The sequence below is a fragment of the Anoplopoma fimbria genome, chromosome 7 (assembly GCF_027596085.1).
Source record: "Anoplopoma fimbria isolate UVic2021 breed Golden Eagle Sablefish chromosome 7, Afim_UVic_2022, whole genome shotgun sequence".
Lineage (NCBI taxonomy): Eukaryota > Metazoa > Chordata > Actinopteri > Perciformes > Anoplopomatidae > Anoplopoma > Anoplopoma fimbria.
The window spans coordinates 3,497,809-3,516,475 of NC_072455.1; the positions used below are offsets into that span (position 1 = coordinate 3,497,809).

General features: G+C 41.5%; 1 protein-coding gene across 1 annotated transcript; it reads right to left on the reverse strand.

Moving 5' to 3' along the window:
• Positions 1 to 1,956: 1,956 nt before the first annotated feature.
• gpr185b (G protein-coupled receptor 185 b) lies at positions 1,957 to 3,027 on the reverse strand. The gene has a single exon (XM_054601870.1). The coding sequence runs from the start codon at positions 3,025 to 3,027 to the stop codon at positions 1,957 to 1,959; it is 1,071 nt and encodes a 356-aa protein (XP_054457845.1).
• Between the last annotated feature and the right edge of the window lie 15,640 nt (positions 3,028 to 18,667).

The following is an 18,667-nucleotide window of genomic DNA, read 5'->3' on the forward strand; positions in this document are numbered from 1 at the left end:
CTCACCTCGCCCATGTCAGAACGCCTGCTTTACTGGCACTCATGGGGGGGGGGGGCGTACATTTTCTATTCTCATGCATAATTTCTACCGTTGAGATACGAGGAAGGCCGTAGATCGACGGAGGACAGAAAGGACAGGGTCATAGTCACGCTGCGGGACCTCAAGTGGATGAATAAGGACAGCTTGAGTCTGATTGGAGTCATTTTCTCTCGTTTTTTGACTTCTTCGCAGAATGATTAGGTGAATAAACACTGCAAATTCAAGCTGTGAACGTGTAAAACGAAGCCCCGCCATTTAATTCCACATATCAGTGTTTTTGGCCTTGATTGAGTCTTGTTTGAGATTAGCGACTCTTTAAAAAACACTCTACGCCGTCTCTCTTTCGAGCCGAAACTGTAAGTGATTTCAAAATGTGCAGCTTTTCAGTGATAGACTCCCTTAATAATCTCATTTCGTGTGTTTTTAAGACCAAACGTTGCACAAATACCATCATCTATGCATGGGGGGGGGGGGGGACGACTTAATGAACACTGAATGTTTTGCAAATGAGCAATCATTAAAAAGCTGGAATGGCCCTTTAAAGCACATTCCCCATCAAGATGGTGTAGGGAACAGCGTAGCCTACTTTCCATCCAGCGCTCCCTCCCTCCCTCCTTCCTCCCCCCCCCCCCCAGCAGCAGAGAGCATTCCCAGGGTAGCAGCGCTCTGCAGCAGTGGCGCTGTCCTTGGTGCTGAATCCAGCTCTCTCTCTCTCTCTCTCTCTCTCTCTCTCTCTTCTTTCTCTTTCTCTCTGCCTCACATTCACAGCGTAGCGGCTGGCTGAGAAACCCGTTTTCATATTTTCATTCTCAGACGGGGGGGGAGCAGATTTGATTTCAACACACCGAGGACGACACACACACACACACACACACACACACACACACACACACACACACACACACGGCCTCGTTGTCGGTGTGGAAATCCCTCTCCCATCTCTAGGTTTTGCAGACTAGTGGAGGTTTATCTGGAGCCTGGTAGATTTAGAGATTTCTATCTGGATTGTGACACATTTCTTCACCAACTTCATGCGTTGGCGTTTGGGGAGAACGTGCCCGGCAGGCTAGCGATGCTAACGACGATCAACACCACCTAAATTTCAATCTCACCACATGATGGCTAATCATCGTTATCGTCTATAAACTCACTAATTACCGAATCTGCATCACATCAAGGGGGGGACGTCACTGTTAGAATTTAGTTTCAAGACAGGAAGTATTCTTGGTTTGTTTTTTTCTTGTTCCCATCAGGAGAACAAAGATAGCTCGTCCAGAATACTCAAGGTCGTTCGTTGTGTATATTTAGCTCGTCGTATTTTTATCCACCTTTTTCGTTTCAGACACATCAGTGAAAGCACATTACAGTATTTTAAGACTGTTTTCCGCTCCTTCTGATTGCATAACCATGCAGCGCTGGCCAAAAGAAAAAAAAGCTAATGTCCTACGGAGACTTTTTCGGGGGCGTTTCTTTCCCCCCCCGTCCCCTGAATCCCGCCCGTCACATGTATGTATGCTACTCTTGAGACGAAGGCCTCGCTTCTTCGCCGACCCGAAAAAAAAAGGAGGTCAGTTGTCCCCGCCTTTCCCTCCATCAGGTTTTTGCAGTTGGTTTCACGCCACCTCCATCAATCACCCTGTTGGTTTGCTCCAACGCCACATGATCTGTATTAGCTCTATCTTCTTTTTGTTGATTTTTTCGGACCATGCACTGTCTTCTCTTTTCCCTGTTTCCCGTGGCCGGCCGTGCTTCCGCCACCGCCACCATTCCTGATATGAGGAGCAGAGGAAAATCTCTCCGCCACGAGCTTTTAACCTTTCGACCTTCCCCGCCTTCCCCCCCCCCAGTTTCTCCCTCCTACAACCCCTGACTCGGCGTCGAGCGCCACGCGCCAGACAGAAAACCAACCTTCCCACGCTACACGTCGCTGGAGGTCCTGGGTCTGAGGGAGAGGTTGGACGGGACGCAACCGCAGCACGCCATCCACAGCGACTTCTGGATGTCCGGGTTTCTGAACGCATAGATGATGGGGTTGATCACGGAGCAGCAGGTGGCCGGGAGAACGGTGGCGTAGGTGTAGATCGCCGGGTAGCTGGAGTCGGCCACGATGGAGTACATGGCGAACGGCAGCCAGCACGCCCCGAAGGCACACAAGATGGCCGACAGCGTGGAGACGCCTTTGGTGGTGGAGATTGCCACGAACTGGTGCTGCACGGCGATCTGCTGCGCGTGGCGGAAGGCGATCTTGCAGATCTGCAGGTAGAGCTGCATCATGAGGGCGAAGACGAGCAGGAAAGTGACGGCGAGCGCCACGGCGTTGACTTTGGTGACGGGCCGGCAGATGCTGCACGCCGACTCGTCCCGCAGGCAGTTCCATCCGAGCGCCGGCAGCAGGCCGAGCGTGAGGCACAACACCCAGATGAGGAACACCATCACGTAGGTGAAGGTGACCGTCCGTTCGGTGTGGTAGGTCAGGGCGTTGTACAGCGACAGGTAGCGGTCCACGGTGATGGCGAGGATGTTGAGGACGGATGCCGAGAAGGCCGAGATGAGCAGCGCGACCGACAGCAGCGTCACAAACTCCACCGAGCCGTCCACCAAGTAGGTGAAGACAAAGTTCAAGATGAGGCCGAGGCCGGCGAGGAGGTCCGCCACCGCCAGCGACCCGATCAGCACGAACATGGGGGCGCGGAGCGTCGGCGTGTAGAACAGCACGGCGATCACCAGCGCGTTCTCGCAGGAGATGAGCGTCCCCGTCACGCAGAGCGCGATGTCCCAGGGGTTGACCTCCTGGAAGGCGACCGCGGTGGTCGCCGGCTGGAGGTCGGGGGTCAGGGTTCGCACGACGGGCTCCGAGGAGGAGTTGGACGGGTCCTCGCCGAGGCTCCAGGAGGTGGAGGAGTCGAAGGGGTCGAGGGAGGAGGAGTAGTTGAGGCCGCCGTCGCCGCCGCTACTCATGGCTGCTACCGCCGCCAGGGAGAGAATCATAGCTGGAGGAAACGAGAGAGAGGAAGTGGGAAGTAGATGAAAGGGAAGTCAAGGAGGATGGGAGGAAGTTCACAGGTGACAGGAGGAGGGGATTGGGAAACGGCGAGGAGAAGACATTTAAAAAGGATGGAAAGAGCAAATACGGAAGGGAGGAAAATTGGCGAGGAGACGAGCAGCGAGGAGGGAAGGGAGGAGGAGGAGGTTGCGGTCGATAATGTGTATAAGAACGAGGAAGTGTTCCGACAAGGGGAATGATAAAAGATGCACAACAGAGAGCCAGAGGGGGAGAGAGGAGGAGAGGAGGAGGAGGGGGAGGATGAAAAAGAAGATAAAGAAATATCAGCGGGTCAAGGGGTTGAGTGAAAAGTGAGGAGCGTAAAAGTTCGGAAAAGGGCAGCGATGAAGAAGAGGAGAAACAGAAGATGAAGATAAAAGAAGAGAGAGAGAGAGAGACGCCACATGAGGAAAAAGAGAGCAAGAAAAAAAGAAAGAAGGGAAAATGAAGAGTGTGATGGTGAGGAAGAGGATGGGGTGAGAAAACAAAGGAAGGAAGGAGAAGGAGACGAAGGGTGTTAACACCCCCCCCCTCTCTCTCTCTCTCTTTTAATAAAAGGAGCAGAAGACACATTCAGTCATTCATCTATTCATTCATCCATTCATGAAAACAACTGAGCTCTCGACCCCACGCACGTCACTAGCAGCTCCCACGCACCACGCGGACAGGTAATCAGCAGCAGCACAATAGCAGGTGTGGACACGCGCACAATGAAGGGGGGAGAGATGCCTTCACACACACACACACACACACACACACACACACACACACACACACACACACACACACGCACACAAAACAAACAACGCAATTAAAATGACCACCTATAAGCCTTAAGTGTGCAGCATCCTCACCCAGAAGTGCCCGGATGCTGAGGAGGTTCGACCCCCTCTCAGTCCGACCCATCATCAACACATTTCTATTTTTAGAGCATCTCTAAAAATGGTGCATGACACACAGAGAGAGAGCTGCTGTCCTATCCACCGGTGGCGTGTATATGAGCTTGCATCCAGAGCCCCCCCACCCCCCCCCCACCACCACCACCACCACCACCAGTTAATTCCAGATTCTGATCCACATATGCTGCCACTGCACGCAGACGAAATCCGGGCACGAGGCTAATTTTAGATCAGCCACTGGAGCCAAAAAGGATGTGGAGCTCCATTCACAAAAAAAAAAAAAAAAAAAAAAAAAAGCCCAAATGTATCCCCCCTTCTCTCTCTCTCTCTCTCTCTCTCACACCTCCCACCTCAACCCCCCACCCACCCACCCATCCTCCACCCCTCCATCCCCATTTTTCATTTTGCATCTCTTTCTTTCATGCACACACACACACACACACACGCACACCATCAATGGGGAAGGTCACCACCACCACCACCACCAAACACCACCACCACCACCACCACCAAACACCACCCAAAGCCCCCGCAGCTCTCATCCCTGCAGCCCCGCAGCATCCACAGTGCGTGGAAAGTGTGTGATGATGATGGGATGGATGTATTTATTTATTTGGAGCAATAGAGAGAATAATAAATACCTGGATGGGTTTCATTCAGCTGCAGCAGTGCAGTCCCAGAGAGATGGAGGGATGGAGGAGAGGATGGAGAGGATGGAGAGGATGGAGAGAATGAATGGAGAGAATGGAGAGAATGAATGGAGAGAATGGAGACCACGCCACAGAGATAATAATAAAATAAATAAAAAGAGAGAATTACCAGCTCCGTGTCTTCTTATCCTCCTGCAGGAAACCAGCTCTGATGTCCTCTCTCCTCCACTTTAAATATGTCTTTATGCAGAAATATCTTCTCCTCCTTCTTCTTCCAGGGTTTCCCCCCCTCTCGTTATCCCCAGTCAGGCTCGGCTGTCAGCCTTCTGTCGGCAGCTCTCCGTCCTCGCTCCGCTCATCCCCGGCTCCTCATTGGACGCGTCGTTCTCCGGTGTGACGTCAGAAGGCTCCGCTGCTCCAGTCACCGTCATCGTGGTCGGTGTGTGAATCACGGAGAAGGGGAATAATGAATAAATCCACCTTTTAGTAAAGGAAACGTATGCTTTTTTATTATTATTATTATTATTATTATTATTATTATTATTATTATTATTATTATTATTATTATTATTATTATTAATATTATTATTATTATTATTATTATTATTATTATTATATTATTAATATTATTATTATTATTATTATTATTATTATTATTATTATTATTAATATATTATTATTATTATTTATATTATTATTATTATTATTATTATTATATTATTATTATTATTATTAATAATAATTATATTATTAATATTATTATTATTAATATTATTATTATTATTATTATTATTAATATTATTACTATTAATATTATTATTATTATTATTATTAATATTATTATTATTATATTATTATTATTAATATTATTATTATTTATTATTATATAATATTATATATATTAATATTTATTATTATTATTATTATTATTATTATTACTATTAATATTATTATTATTATTATTATTATTATTATTATTATGGGGATTATTAATAAAGGAATATAATAATAATTAATAAGATAAGATAAGATAATCCTTTATTAGTCCCGCAGCGGGAAATTTGCAGGCTTACAGCAGCATAGAGTAAAGTGCACACAAGAGACATAGTAGAAGAAGACAAGATAAAAATAAAAAATGAAAATAAAAATAAACAAGTATTATAAATAAGCAATAAAAACAGTAGAAAATCAACAATAACTGAAATATTATATTTACAGACAGAAAAAACTATTTTAACTATTATTTAACTATTATTGCACAGTGTAATGTATTGCACAGGTTTTTATTGTAATAATATTATTATTATTAATATTATTAATATTAATATTATTATTATTATTATTATTATTATATTATTATTATTATTATTATTATTATTATTAATATTATTATTAATATTATTATTAATATTAATAATTATTAATATTTTATTAAAATGTCATTTTTATTAACATCATATTTCTTTTGAACTCGTTGTATTCATACGAGTTACTCCACTGAGGTCAGATGTGAGTGTGTGGTGGTTCTCTCATCCCTCTCACGCATGCACAGGGTGGGAGGACTTCAAACGCAGCTCGTGACAGACCTTTCCCCTCCCTCCCCCACCTGGAAGGTGAGGCTGAACCTCCCCTCTCCACCCACCCTGAAAAAGGTGTGAAGATAAGTCTGTTATACCTTTGATGCCGCATCCTGCATGTGCGGTGCTCTCTCGTGGGCCTGCAGCCGGTTATGCAATCCAGAGCCAGCTCTCTATATTTATATTTATATTTATTTATTTGCATATATATGCTTTGTTCATTGTTTGCTGCAGGGCTGCTGTACATCATCAGGTCTAAACACACACACACACACACACACACACACACACACACACACACACACACACACACACACACGCTGCCTGGATGTTGTTAACCTATAATGTAACATTTTAGTTGCTTATATTATCATTAAATATTCATGAATATTCATTTAATATTAGTGTTACTGTGATTCTCATTAGTGTGTTTATGACATAGACTGCATATGTTTACACAGGTAGTAGTAGTAGTAGTAGTAGTAGTAGTAGTAGTAGTAGTAGTAGTAGTAGTAGTAGTAGTAGTCGTAGTAGTAGTAGTAGTAGTAGTAGTAGTAGTAGTAGTAGTAGTAGTAGTAGTAGTAGTAGTAGTAGTAGTAGTAGTAGTAGTAGTAGTAGTAGGGTCATTGTCCTCATAGACTTCTATACAATCAGACTTCTTTTTGTAACTGGAGGAGTCGCCCCCTGCTGGTCAGTAGAGAGAATGCAGGTCTTAAGACACTTCCACATCTTCTGGGGTAAAGATATTTACCTACAAAAAGCCTACAAAAATATGTAGTCTTACCAGGCAGCAACCTCTGGTTCTGCGGAGAGGAGCCGATTAGGTAGTATTGAAATACTTGCTTTCTCTACTGACCAGCAGGGGGCGACTCCTCTAGTTTTTGTAAACTCTCAAAAATCAATATTGCTATCAACCTAAAAAAATCCAGTGTCTGTCAGGTTAAGCGTTTTCAAAATTTCAGCCCTTATTAGGATAATATGTTTTATTGTTATACATTTGTTCTTTTTACGCAAGGAAATTATATACTGAGAAGATTGTTTAATTTAAAATTAAAATATTTATAAGTGGCCCTAAATTTCCAAATCAAACTTTTCTAAAAAAATCCCTTTGAGCTGCCTTTTATATATATATATATAAAAAACATCTATAGCAGAAAATCACTTGATTAATTAAAAAAATGTACCAGGTGAAGGTGTGGATGGAAACATTGTTGATAATGTGACATCTTCGTCATTAGCTTTTGATCCAACTTTATTAATTTTGTTACTTATTAAAACCTCAAAATTAACATTTTATTTTGAAAAGCTAAAGAACTCTAATTTTGTTTTCTTTCTTTTACACATTTAAAGTGTAGTTTAATAATAAAAAAAAAGTAATTTCCCTTCATGTGTCTACAGGGCAACACCAATCCGCTGAGGAAGATCATGTGATACGAACAAAAGCTCCGGAACAGAGAAGGCTTGGCTCAGGTTAAGGGGGAACTTTTTCATTTTAATAGTTTATTCCTGCACATTCAATTAAAAAAACGGGTCAAAGATCAAAGTAGAAACCTGGCTTCAATGCCTTATATCATGTCCTTATTAATCTTGTTATTAATAAAACAGTAAAAACAGCAAGATAATAGAGGTTGAGGTGGTTAAATTGAGTTGAAATCCAACCCCTCCCTAAAGACTCTTAAGACTCTGCTGTCCATGAACTGCTGCTCTACTTGGATATGATAATGTCCTCCTCCTCCAGAGTCTCTTCTTCTTCAGGCTTAATGAGTGCGTGACACTCTGGCTGGCCGGCGTGATACGAACCTCCCTTGTGTTAAAAAAAAAAAAAAAAAAAAAACACACAAGCTCATATTTCTCCCCTCTCTCTCTCTCTCTCTCTCTCTCTCTCTCTCTCTCTCTCTATGACATCATCACACCTTTAGTGAAGGAAACTCCCGATCCGGCCCACGCACTCTGCACCCCGCCAACCCTTTTTTTCTTTCTTCTTCAGCTCTCCTCATCTCTCTTTGGACATTGTTAAGCCCACAAGCTAAAGGACGAATGCAAAAGGAAAATAAGCTGTTGGTTTCTTTTTATACACACACACACACACACACACACACACACACACACACACACACACACACACACACACACACACACACACACACACACACACACACACACACACACAGAGACACACTCCCTTCAGTTAAAGCATCCTCCTTATTCTGTATGAATCACCGCGCATGATTAGAATACAGATGAAATTCTCAATTGACGCCCTCCACATGTCCGACTTCATTCATCTTTTACAGCAAAGCACCATGGGTAATGGAGAGCCGTTACATCATCTTGCTGTTTTGGTATGCTTTGGTAGCAAAAAAAAAAACCTCTTTCTCTCTCTCTCCTCCTTCGTCTCCATTTTTTTACTACATGCTCTTTTTTTTCACAGTGATGACAAAGCAGGCCGAAGTCAAACTGTATTACATCACTGGTGCATTTCCAACAGAAGGCTTTTTTTTGTTTTTGTGGAGGACATTGAGGAGATTTAGTTGTATAACTCCTTCATATTTAGGGCAGCGGTGCATGCTTACCGCCGTATGATCACAGTCATGATTTAGCGTTATCTAATGGGAAAAAACTGACTGCCAGAGAGGGGAAAAAAATGTGCAAGGAGATGAGAAAATCTTCGAGAGGTCGATGGTGCTGTTAAAAAACAGGATAAGCAGGTTAAATCCCCCGTACGCACATTGGCAGTGAACATCTCAGCAGTGAGAGCCGATGACTAATGCTACTCCTCCCCTCCTCTCACACTCGTACACACCTACACAATCCTTCACCAAAACAACCGCTGGGTTTCCCTTGAGTGTGATGCTTAAAGGAAAATCCACCTCACAATGCGACGTTTTATCACTGCACTGGAGAAGTGAAGCATTTATTAAGTGGGATTTCTTGAGAGAGGATGCTGAAAATGAGTTTGACTCTCCATTATCCTTGTGATAAACATGGCATATTATACCTGAACCATAGACTGTGTTCAATACTTGGAAGTAGTCACCGTCGACTGTGGTTTTGAAGCTTCGTGTTTGGCATTTTGGACGTTGCCATCTTTGTTTTTTGCGGTCGCCATCTTGGTTGTTTGCGGTCACCGTATGTTGTTTTTTGGTTGTCGACATCTTGGTTTTTAGGCCATTACTATCTTGGTTTTGGCTTTCGGCGTCTTGGTTTCTGACCATCCCCATATTGGTCTTTGGCCATCACCATATATGTTGTTTCTTGGCTGTCGCCATATTGGTTTCGGCCATGGCCTTCTTGGTTTTTAGCTGTTGCCCTCTTGGTATTTGGCCGTCGCCATATATGTTGGTTTTTTGATTTTTTTGATCAATCACAAGATGCATTAAATGAACTGATGAGAGCACTATAATTTAATGTTTTTCCAGACTCAATCAAACTTATTTTGAATTTACTTCTGGAAAGAACTTGAAGCTTCTCACTTAAAAGTGCTAAATAAATAAAACCATCATTTTTCAAATTATAGTGTACTGTAAAGGAAGGTGTGACCACTACTTGATATTATTTTACACATCCAGCAAAATTGAAACCCAACTAAGTAGATTTGTTGCCTAAACCTTACTAAGTATTTCACAATATTTTTCTAAACCTATCTGAGTTGTTTCATGTGAAAACAAAGTTTATTTTGAAAGGACTGTATGCAGGTAACGAGCAGAAATGAACACGTGTTGCTGGACTTAATTAGAAAAATGCACAAAAAATGTCACTTTTTACTAAGATAGCATACAAACTGTTGTATGAGGATACTATTGCTTTAAGGTACATGATCTTAACCAAGATATCTAACCAGTAATCAAAATGTAAAAGTTTAAAAAACATGTCGACCTTTGTAAAACTGCTGCATCACCAGATTTATTGAACCACAGCAGTGACTCATCTCGGCGCTGAACTTGGTTCCTGCATCATTTCCACAGTGCGACATGTTTTTTTCCTCGTTCTCTCTTGTTCCACCAGAACTCGTGTCTTAAAGAGCTGAGTTTGAGATTCACCCACACAGTGCACTTTTCTTTTCCCAAGCCTTGAACAACATGCATAAATCAGCTCGCTGCTGTAGGATTAAGAGGAGGAACACCGACTTTTCAGACCCTCCAAATCCCTTGCAGCGCTGTCGGGACGTGTGATTCGCTGGTTAGCCGCGGCTCCGGGGAGCCAAATAACTCTGCTTTGATTAAAGGTCTCAGTGAAAGGTCGAGAGGGAGAGGGAGGCAGAGAGAGATAATTGATGGACCACAGAAGCACTTTGTTTGACGGAAATGTAAAATGTTCCTCACTGTCAAAGTGAAGCTTGAAATGAATGTGTACACGCTCTAAAACAAGCTATACTCAACCACTGGCCCGCGGCCCTCTGGCGGGCCTCAAAGCGCCATCTAGTGGGCCGCAGAGGAACTGCCAAATAATATTTTTGGGGTACGAATAATAATAATAATACATTTTATTTATATAGGGTTTTAAAAGGTACTCAAAGGCATTTTACATGGGTAAAGACAGAACCAATAAAAAGCCATAACAATGCAACCAAGGCAGAGAGATGACATTATAACGGTAATAAATAAAAAACAAAAACAAGAAAAAACACACATTACTAGAATCACAGGTTGAAAGCAGATTCAGATTGGTGACTTTTAATTGCAGTTTTGAAAGTGGCGAGTGACGGAGAATGTCTGTAGTGCTGGTACAAGTTTACAGGTTATTTTTATTTCTGTACGTGCTAAATAATTCGCATGACAAAAAACACGGTAATTCAAACAGCACATCATTTCATTGACCAATTACGTCTGAATATCACAACAACAACCACGACACATCTGTGCCGAAAACAACTGTTTAGCTATCTAACGTTTCATTGGATGCATCGGTTCTTGAAATGAACAAGGGATATGGGAGAGAACACTGCATAAGTAAAGGAGTGTTGTGAGGAACATAGGACCCTGAATGCATTAAACTTGGATTCAATGGTAGTGATGAGTGCTTTCGTGAATTTCCATAGAGGCTACATTATGCGTGTATGTGAGACAGTGGCTATAAAAAAACATCTGCGTACATCAGGTTGTGAGATTATAAGTGTGCATGACACCTTACTGTTTTATTGATGAGGATCCTGCATCTGTTTTCTCACTGCTGAGACTAAACATTCTTTGTGTGGATGGATGTGTAAATGCATACTTCTGCGTCTTCACAGCAGGTTGCAGAGGTCGGTAGTAGTAGTAGTAGTCGTTGTCATCGTTGTTGTAGTAGTAGTAGGAGTAATAGGAGTAGTAGGAGTAGTAGTAGTAGTAGTAGTAGTAGTAGTAGGAGTCATCGTCGTCGTTGTTGTAGTAGTAGTAGGAGTAGTAGTAGGAGTAGTAGTAGTAGTAGTAGTAGTAGTAGTAGTAGTAGTAGTAGTAGTAGTAGTAGTAGGAGTAGTAGTAGTAGTAGTTGTAGTAGGAGTAGGATTCGTCGTTGTTGTAGGAGTAATAGGAGTAGTAGTAGTAATAGGAGGAGTAGGAGTAGTAATAGTAGTAGTAGTAGGAGTAGTCGTTGTCGTTGTAGTTGTAGTAGTAGGAGTAATAAGAGTAGTAGTAGGAGTGATGTAATAGTAGTTAGTTAGTAGTAGGAGTAATGGCACCTTGTTGTAGGTAGCCTGTCATCAGTGTAGTAGAATAGGAGGTTGTAATAAGAATAAGATGTAATAGTAGTAGAGTAGTAGGAGTGTAAGTCGTTGTTGTAGAGTAAAAGCGTCTGTAATAGGAGTAATAAGTAGGAGTATTAGTAGTAGTAGTAGTAGTAGTAATGTGGTTGTACTGTAGTTGCTGTTTACAACAGTGTCTTTTTGAGCACTGGTGGTGCATTTTCTAATTTAAATAAAGTGGCTTTAACACATTAATTTACTATATCTATTTAGTAAGTCAACGCTGAATCACGTTGGAGAAAATCTCACTATATATATGTGGAAAGATGAGTGCAGTAGTTGCTACAATAGCCATATATATAAGCTTCGTACAGCTGTGCACCTGCAAGGAGCAAAGCCATCAATAGTCTCACTTTTTTTGTCTAACCATCGTCTTATACAGTTGGTGTGCACATGACTCAGAGTCCACCTGCATGAGTAGGAGTGAGCACATTTGTGTGTGTGCATATGCCGGTGATTATCCCACCATGGTGTGTTATTGCAGCAGAGTGGTCCATAAACAGGGCTAAGTAATGATAATGACGACAATATCGACGCCATGAAACCGCTCTGTAATGATTCAGAGAGAGAGAGAGAGAGGTTAAGAGAGGTAGTGCATTCAAGGAAAAATAGAAGGAGTAATTTAATTAAAATATCAATCCCTTTAATGATAAATGCACTTCTGCGCATTTCAATAAACTCAGAGGTTTTGCTGTTAAAGAGCTACAGTATTTGGTTTGGTCTGGTATGACTATTAGATTGTTGTGGTTAATGCTAGCAAACTTAAGATAGATATTGCTTGGTACCTGATACTACTTTACTGTTCTATTCAATATGTCCTCTTACAACGGTTTGGAGGATATCTTACAAATTAAAGGTTACTCATCATTTTTTGTGCATTTTCTATAGAAAGTCGAGCAACACATGTAAATTCCAGCTCTTTAAATGAATTTAGTCTTTCCAAAATAAACTACTAAATTAGGTTTAGGAAAAGAGATCATCATTTGGGTTGAAATAACTACCCAAGTTACTTGACAAAATCATCAACCTTGACTTAAAATTGTCCAAATGTGGGTCTAGATTTTAACCAAGCAGTAAGACACAGAATTCACTGGTGTTGTCACATTGAAAGATATATTTTAAAATAAGATGATAATGAAACCTCAAGATCTTCACCATATGTGGGTAAAATTGTAAATTAAATCCATTTATTGTATCCCCCTTAAAGGGACATTTCACCCTAAAATCCCCCAAAATATATATTTTTCCTCTTACCTGTAGTGCTTTTTATAAAACTAGATTGTTTTTGGTGTGAGTAGTTTTGGAGATATCCCCCGTCTCTCCTTTATAATGGGACTATATGGCTCTCGGCAAAGTGCAGTCATGCTTTCATGTTTTGGCTTTGTTCCTCCCTTCCTCGCTCCTTATGTCCATCTGTCCACAAAGCCCAACATGAACGGCTGCGATCCTGGCTTCTACTCTTTCTTTTTTCTTTTTTCCAACACCTATATCCATCCGTCCATCCCTTAGGCACAGCAGTTGGACTCAGACCCAGGAGTTTCAGTCATTTCCCCCCAAGTTTCTGGCTGAGGTTCTCTGGATGGAGCCCAGCGGGCCAGAGTGACCAGATGTTGGCCAGCTGTAGTAGCTCTTGTCTGGGCCACTCAGTCACCAGATGGCCTCTCACCTCTGGACCTATGATTGTCCTCCATCACTCCGTCTGTCTGGAAGGGAAACCCATCAGTCCGTTAATCCAGGACATTTTTTTCTTGTTTGCTCACATGGTGAGACAAAAGCAAACCTTCTGTTTTTAATATGCCATTTTTTAATGATTAACGAAAGCTAGCACAGATCGTGGCTCTATGTTTCAGGCTTGACATTTTGTGCATGAAGAATGTTTACCCAATTGTTAAAGATAAACATACTTATTCAACACATCATCATCCAGAGGTATCTGGTGAGGAAACAGACTGTATATAAGAAGTGAACGTTGTCATCTTGACGACATCCATTGCTTTGTAGACTGCCGTTTTAAAGCTTTGAGTTCGCCATTTTGTCTATTACCATCTTGGTTTTTGGCCGTCGCCATCTTGGATTTTGGTGCCATCTTGGTTTTGGCCCTTACCATCTTTGATTTTAGCGGTCACCATCTTGGTTATTGGCTGTGACCATCTTGGATTTTGGTGCCATCTTGGTTTTGGCCCTTACCATCTTTGATTTTGGGGGTCACCATCATGGTTTTTGGCTGTGGCCATCTTGGCCGTCACCATCTTGGTTTTCTCTGTCAACATCTTCATTTTTGGCTATCACAATCTTGGTTTTTGGCTGTCGCCATCTTGGTTTTCGGCCCTCGCCATCTTGTTTTCTGCAACTACAAGTGACACAGGAGGATGGAGATAAGTACAACCAAACACTGAATAAGACTAGTTTTGAGCGACCAAATTAAGAAAATGTACTTTCATGAACTGAAAACACACTGTGTAAGGGTTAAAGTTCTAAAACAAAAACACAGACAATTCCATGAAAACGCCATGGTAGCAACCTGTCAATCAGAAGTTAGCCCCGCCCTAAAGCATAGATTATCACTAAACAGAAAGAAGAGCAGCAAATCCTCACAACTGCAAAGCAGAAACGAGGGAATGTTTGACATTTTTGCTTGAAAATGACTAAACTCATCATTCATTCTATCAAAATATTGACACTTTTATGACCTTTTCTGATAACACCAGTGTTTTCTCCTTTGTCTATATTCTACAGAATGAGTTCCTCCTGAAATCTGACAGATTTTCAAAGAACACACTCCGTAGACAGATTGCTATAAATCTCCCAGAGCCTTGAGGAGGAACTCGTGTGCTGTCGGCTTAGTGCGGCGCTGCGATTCATTAATGCGTAATGTCACAGCACAGCTCAAGGGAAGGAGTAGGCCACACATGACATTCACAATTTTTAGAAAATACAACATTAACAAATGTGATCTATCAGTAAAGGTTATATTGCCGTGTGGTGCAAACAAAGACAAATTTATATTGTAGACAATAAATTAACTGAGCATCCATCGCACTGATGGACGTCCTGTCAATCTCCTCTAGGGAAACTGCACCACAGAGGACCATTCAGCACTTCAGGGCTGTAAGCATTAACACACACACACACACATACCAAAAAAAAACACACACACACAACTTGGCCTTTAGTCTGTGCACAGCTTTATTTTTGTGGAAGGATTTAAGAGTGTGAAGTCAGAAAGAGGTCAGTGAGCAGAAAATAAAGAAACCCACGGCAAAGCCCACTGGCATACTGTCTGTGTACACACACACACACACACAAACAAACACACACACACACACACACACACACACACACACACACACACACACACACACACACACACACACACACATGTCGTCTTGCCTGGAGGTAATACTATTCTAGTCAGTTCCTGTTGAGACAAGTAGCAAGATTGAATGAATGAATGTGTGTGTGTGTGTGTGTGTGTGTGTGTTGCTCATGTTGTGAGTGATGTGTCTGAAGGAGTTTCCCGCAGAGAGCTGCAGCGGTGTTTTGTCACTGGGCGAGATGAAGTGAGGAAACCCTACAGTTTGTGTGTGTGTGTGTGTGTGTGTGTGTGTGTGTGTGTGTGTGTGTGTGTGTGTGTGTGTGTGTGTGTGTGTGTGTGTGTGTGTGTGTGTGTGTGTGTGTGTGTGTGTGTGTGTGAAACGCTGACACAGGGTGGAAATAAACGCAGAGAGTTATTGAAGGATATTGCTCTCGGGACAGAAGGAAGCAAGTTAAACGATCAGGATGAAAATGGATGGAGACCAAAAGAGCTATAAATAAAAGATGAGAGGGGTATTTACTGTGAAAATATAATAAAGACCACGTTACGCCTGTAAATAAAAAGGGAGACCAACGAACTGCTAACAGACAGCAGACAGTAACTGACTGAGTGCTCAGCTTTTTAAGAACAGAATACAGAGACGTTGCAAAGAGGCCTTTTTTACAGTTTTTACTGCACAAATGTAAACAAATTGGAGAGGTCTGTGTTCTAAAATATGCTTAAAATGTTAGGATAAAGTCTGTAAAAATACATCTTAAACTTCCATTTCTCCCTGACGTTAACCGGACTTAGGGTTTTAGTAACCTAACATTTACCATACTTGCAGGTGAAATTCATAGATATTTTAGGAATTAATTATTGAAAGGACCTCTGACACTGAATGTTCAAAATCATTGTCAGTAAATAAATTGTTTGCCTTTCAAAACTATACATATCTCTGGTACAAATAGGCTTCATATGAGCGTTTTCTGATCTTCTTTGGATAAGATTTGGTTTCATTTTGGCAACTAAAACATAATTGTTTAAAGTTAGGAAGACGTATAATCATTGTGACAGTTTGCATGAAACTGGAAACAAACTGTTTTTAAGGTTCTAGTCCAAAGTTAATCAGAATCAGTTTAGTAATACGATTAGTTAGATGGCGTACCTATGCTCTTAAAAGCAGTATTAATTGTTTTTTTGGCCACCAGGGGGCAGCATAAGTAGCTGATAACACAATGATTACCCTACACATCAAGCATGCATGGGACAACATAAACATCATTGCCATCTGAGAAATGTAAGTCCAATATTTACTCGTTTTTTTAGCTCTGGATCGGTGTTCACAAACTCCGGTATAAGATTTCTGGTGGTTTAAGTGCTAAATGCTCCACTTTGTTCTCATGCTATCGCTAACTATGTATATCTGCTAGTTGGTGCTGGTCAGTTGGCGTACACTGGGTTTTTAAGACTTTAGCTGCCTGTTGCGGCTGGAAGTGATAAGTTTGATGAGCGTGGTGGGACTGAAGGAAAACCAAAAAGATGTGTGCTGTAACAAAACGAAACAATGAGCCTTAAAATATGCTAACAAGCCCCTTAGGACTAATGGGAACTGTACACATGGGGATTAACCAGAGTGACTCCATCTCAAAAGTGGCTATCTGCTGTCCTCCCGGCTGTTGTCTCCTAGCGGCGAGGAGCAGGACCCAGCATGCTGTTCTGCTCATTTTCTGTAACCAGTCTAATGAATGCATTAAAAGATAGTGGAATTAGCAAGCTAACTAGCCAGCCGCTAAAAGACAAAAATTCAGCAACTACAAAATGAGACGTCAACGTTGTCAAGTAACTTCTGTACTTAATTAACGTCATTTCAGTAGTTAATTTTAACCACAATCTTTTCCTAAACCTAACTAAGTAGTTTGGTTCCGAAACCTAACTAAGTTGTTTCCTGTCATGACAAAAGCACTTTTTTTCGTAATACGTTGTGTCAGATCATTAGCGAGAGATGAATCTAACATCTGCTAATATGTATTATCGCGGGAAATTATCTAATTAAAAAAGGAGAAACGGAAAGACTGTTTGTTTGTGAGAGTGTGTGTATGGGCGTGTATTACTTGTGTTATGGGGACATAACATCTCTTTACACATTCACATTGTGGGGACCGTCTTCCTTTTGGGGACAAAATGTACATCCCCAAAACGTTAATCGTTACATTTCAGGTTGAAGACTTGTTTTAAGGTTAGGATAAGGGTTAGGATTGGTTACGTTTAGTCTCCAGGAAATAAATGCAATATAATGTAATGTCCCCAAATGGCATGAAAACACATCTGCGTGTGTTTGTGTGTGTATGTGGGTAAAACAATGATGCAATCCGACAGGCTGTTGTCATTGTGAGCAGCTGTGGGTTAGGACCCCACTGTGCCACACCACTGCTGTCTGACACACACACACACACACACACACACACACACACACACACACACACACACACACACACACACACACACACACACACACACACACACACACCTGTCAGTCCGTATTACTGTTAACACGGGTGACTTGAGAGCCACACTGGGGTGTCATGTAAAAATAGCACACTGTTCTTATTCATAGAATGAACAGCTTTGATGCTGATAGAAGAGGGCAGTGTGTGAGTGTGTGTGTGTCGCTATGTGTGTGTGTGTGTGTGTGTGTGTGTGTGTCGCTATGTGTGTGTGTGTGTCTGTGTGTCTCTCTATTTCCTCAAAATCAAAGCTTCCCGTCGGTTGACACGAATGTGTGTTTCTTGGGATATGTAGCACGGTGACAGCTCGTACTTACAAAGCACAACATGGGTCAACACACTTATTAAGTAAAAGTATATAAAACTTCAAGGTTAAAAATGTCAGGTTTTACCAAAGAAAAAACTCCTATTCTGTATTCAGTCTATCTGAAATTTTTAAATAAAGAAAACACTCACAATTTCTATTTAATCATTTTAAAAGTACTAAAAGAAAGATTATAGTCCGATCTGTAGCAACCACCATATTTTAGTTCTTTAAAAAAAACCTTTTTTTGATTAAATTAAATATATTCCAATCCATTATTCGTTATATTGATCAGGCTGTCCAACTGACTCTTCAACCCCGAGCCTATTGATCAGAGCTATTTCTCTTCAATCAATCGATCTCTCGTCACTGTAAATCAATTTGTCCGACATGTTAACAGGCGGCAGCTGCTATTTTTAAAGGTATTGCTCTCTAAAGGCCAGCTGCATTCATACAGACTGTATAGTATAGGAATGCAGCAGAGGACGGCCAGCATGCATTAGAGATTAATGAACAATTAATGATTTTAAAACATTGTATCTTCCCACAAAGACTGAAACAAAAATTATCTTTTGAGGATAAAAAAGCCTCCAAATTGATCTTGCATCATAATATTTCTGCCCATTTTATTACC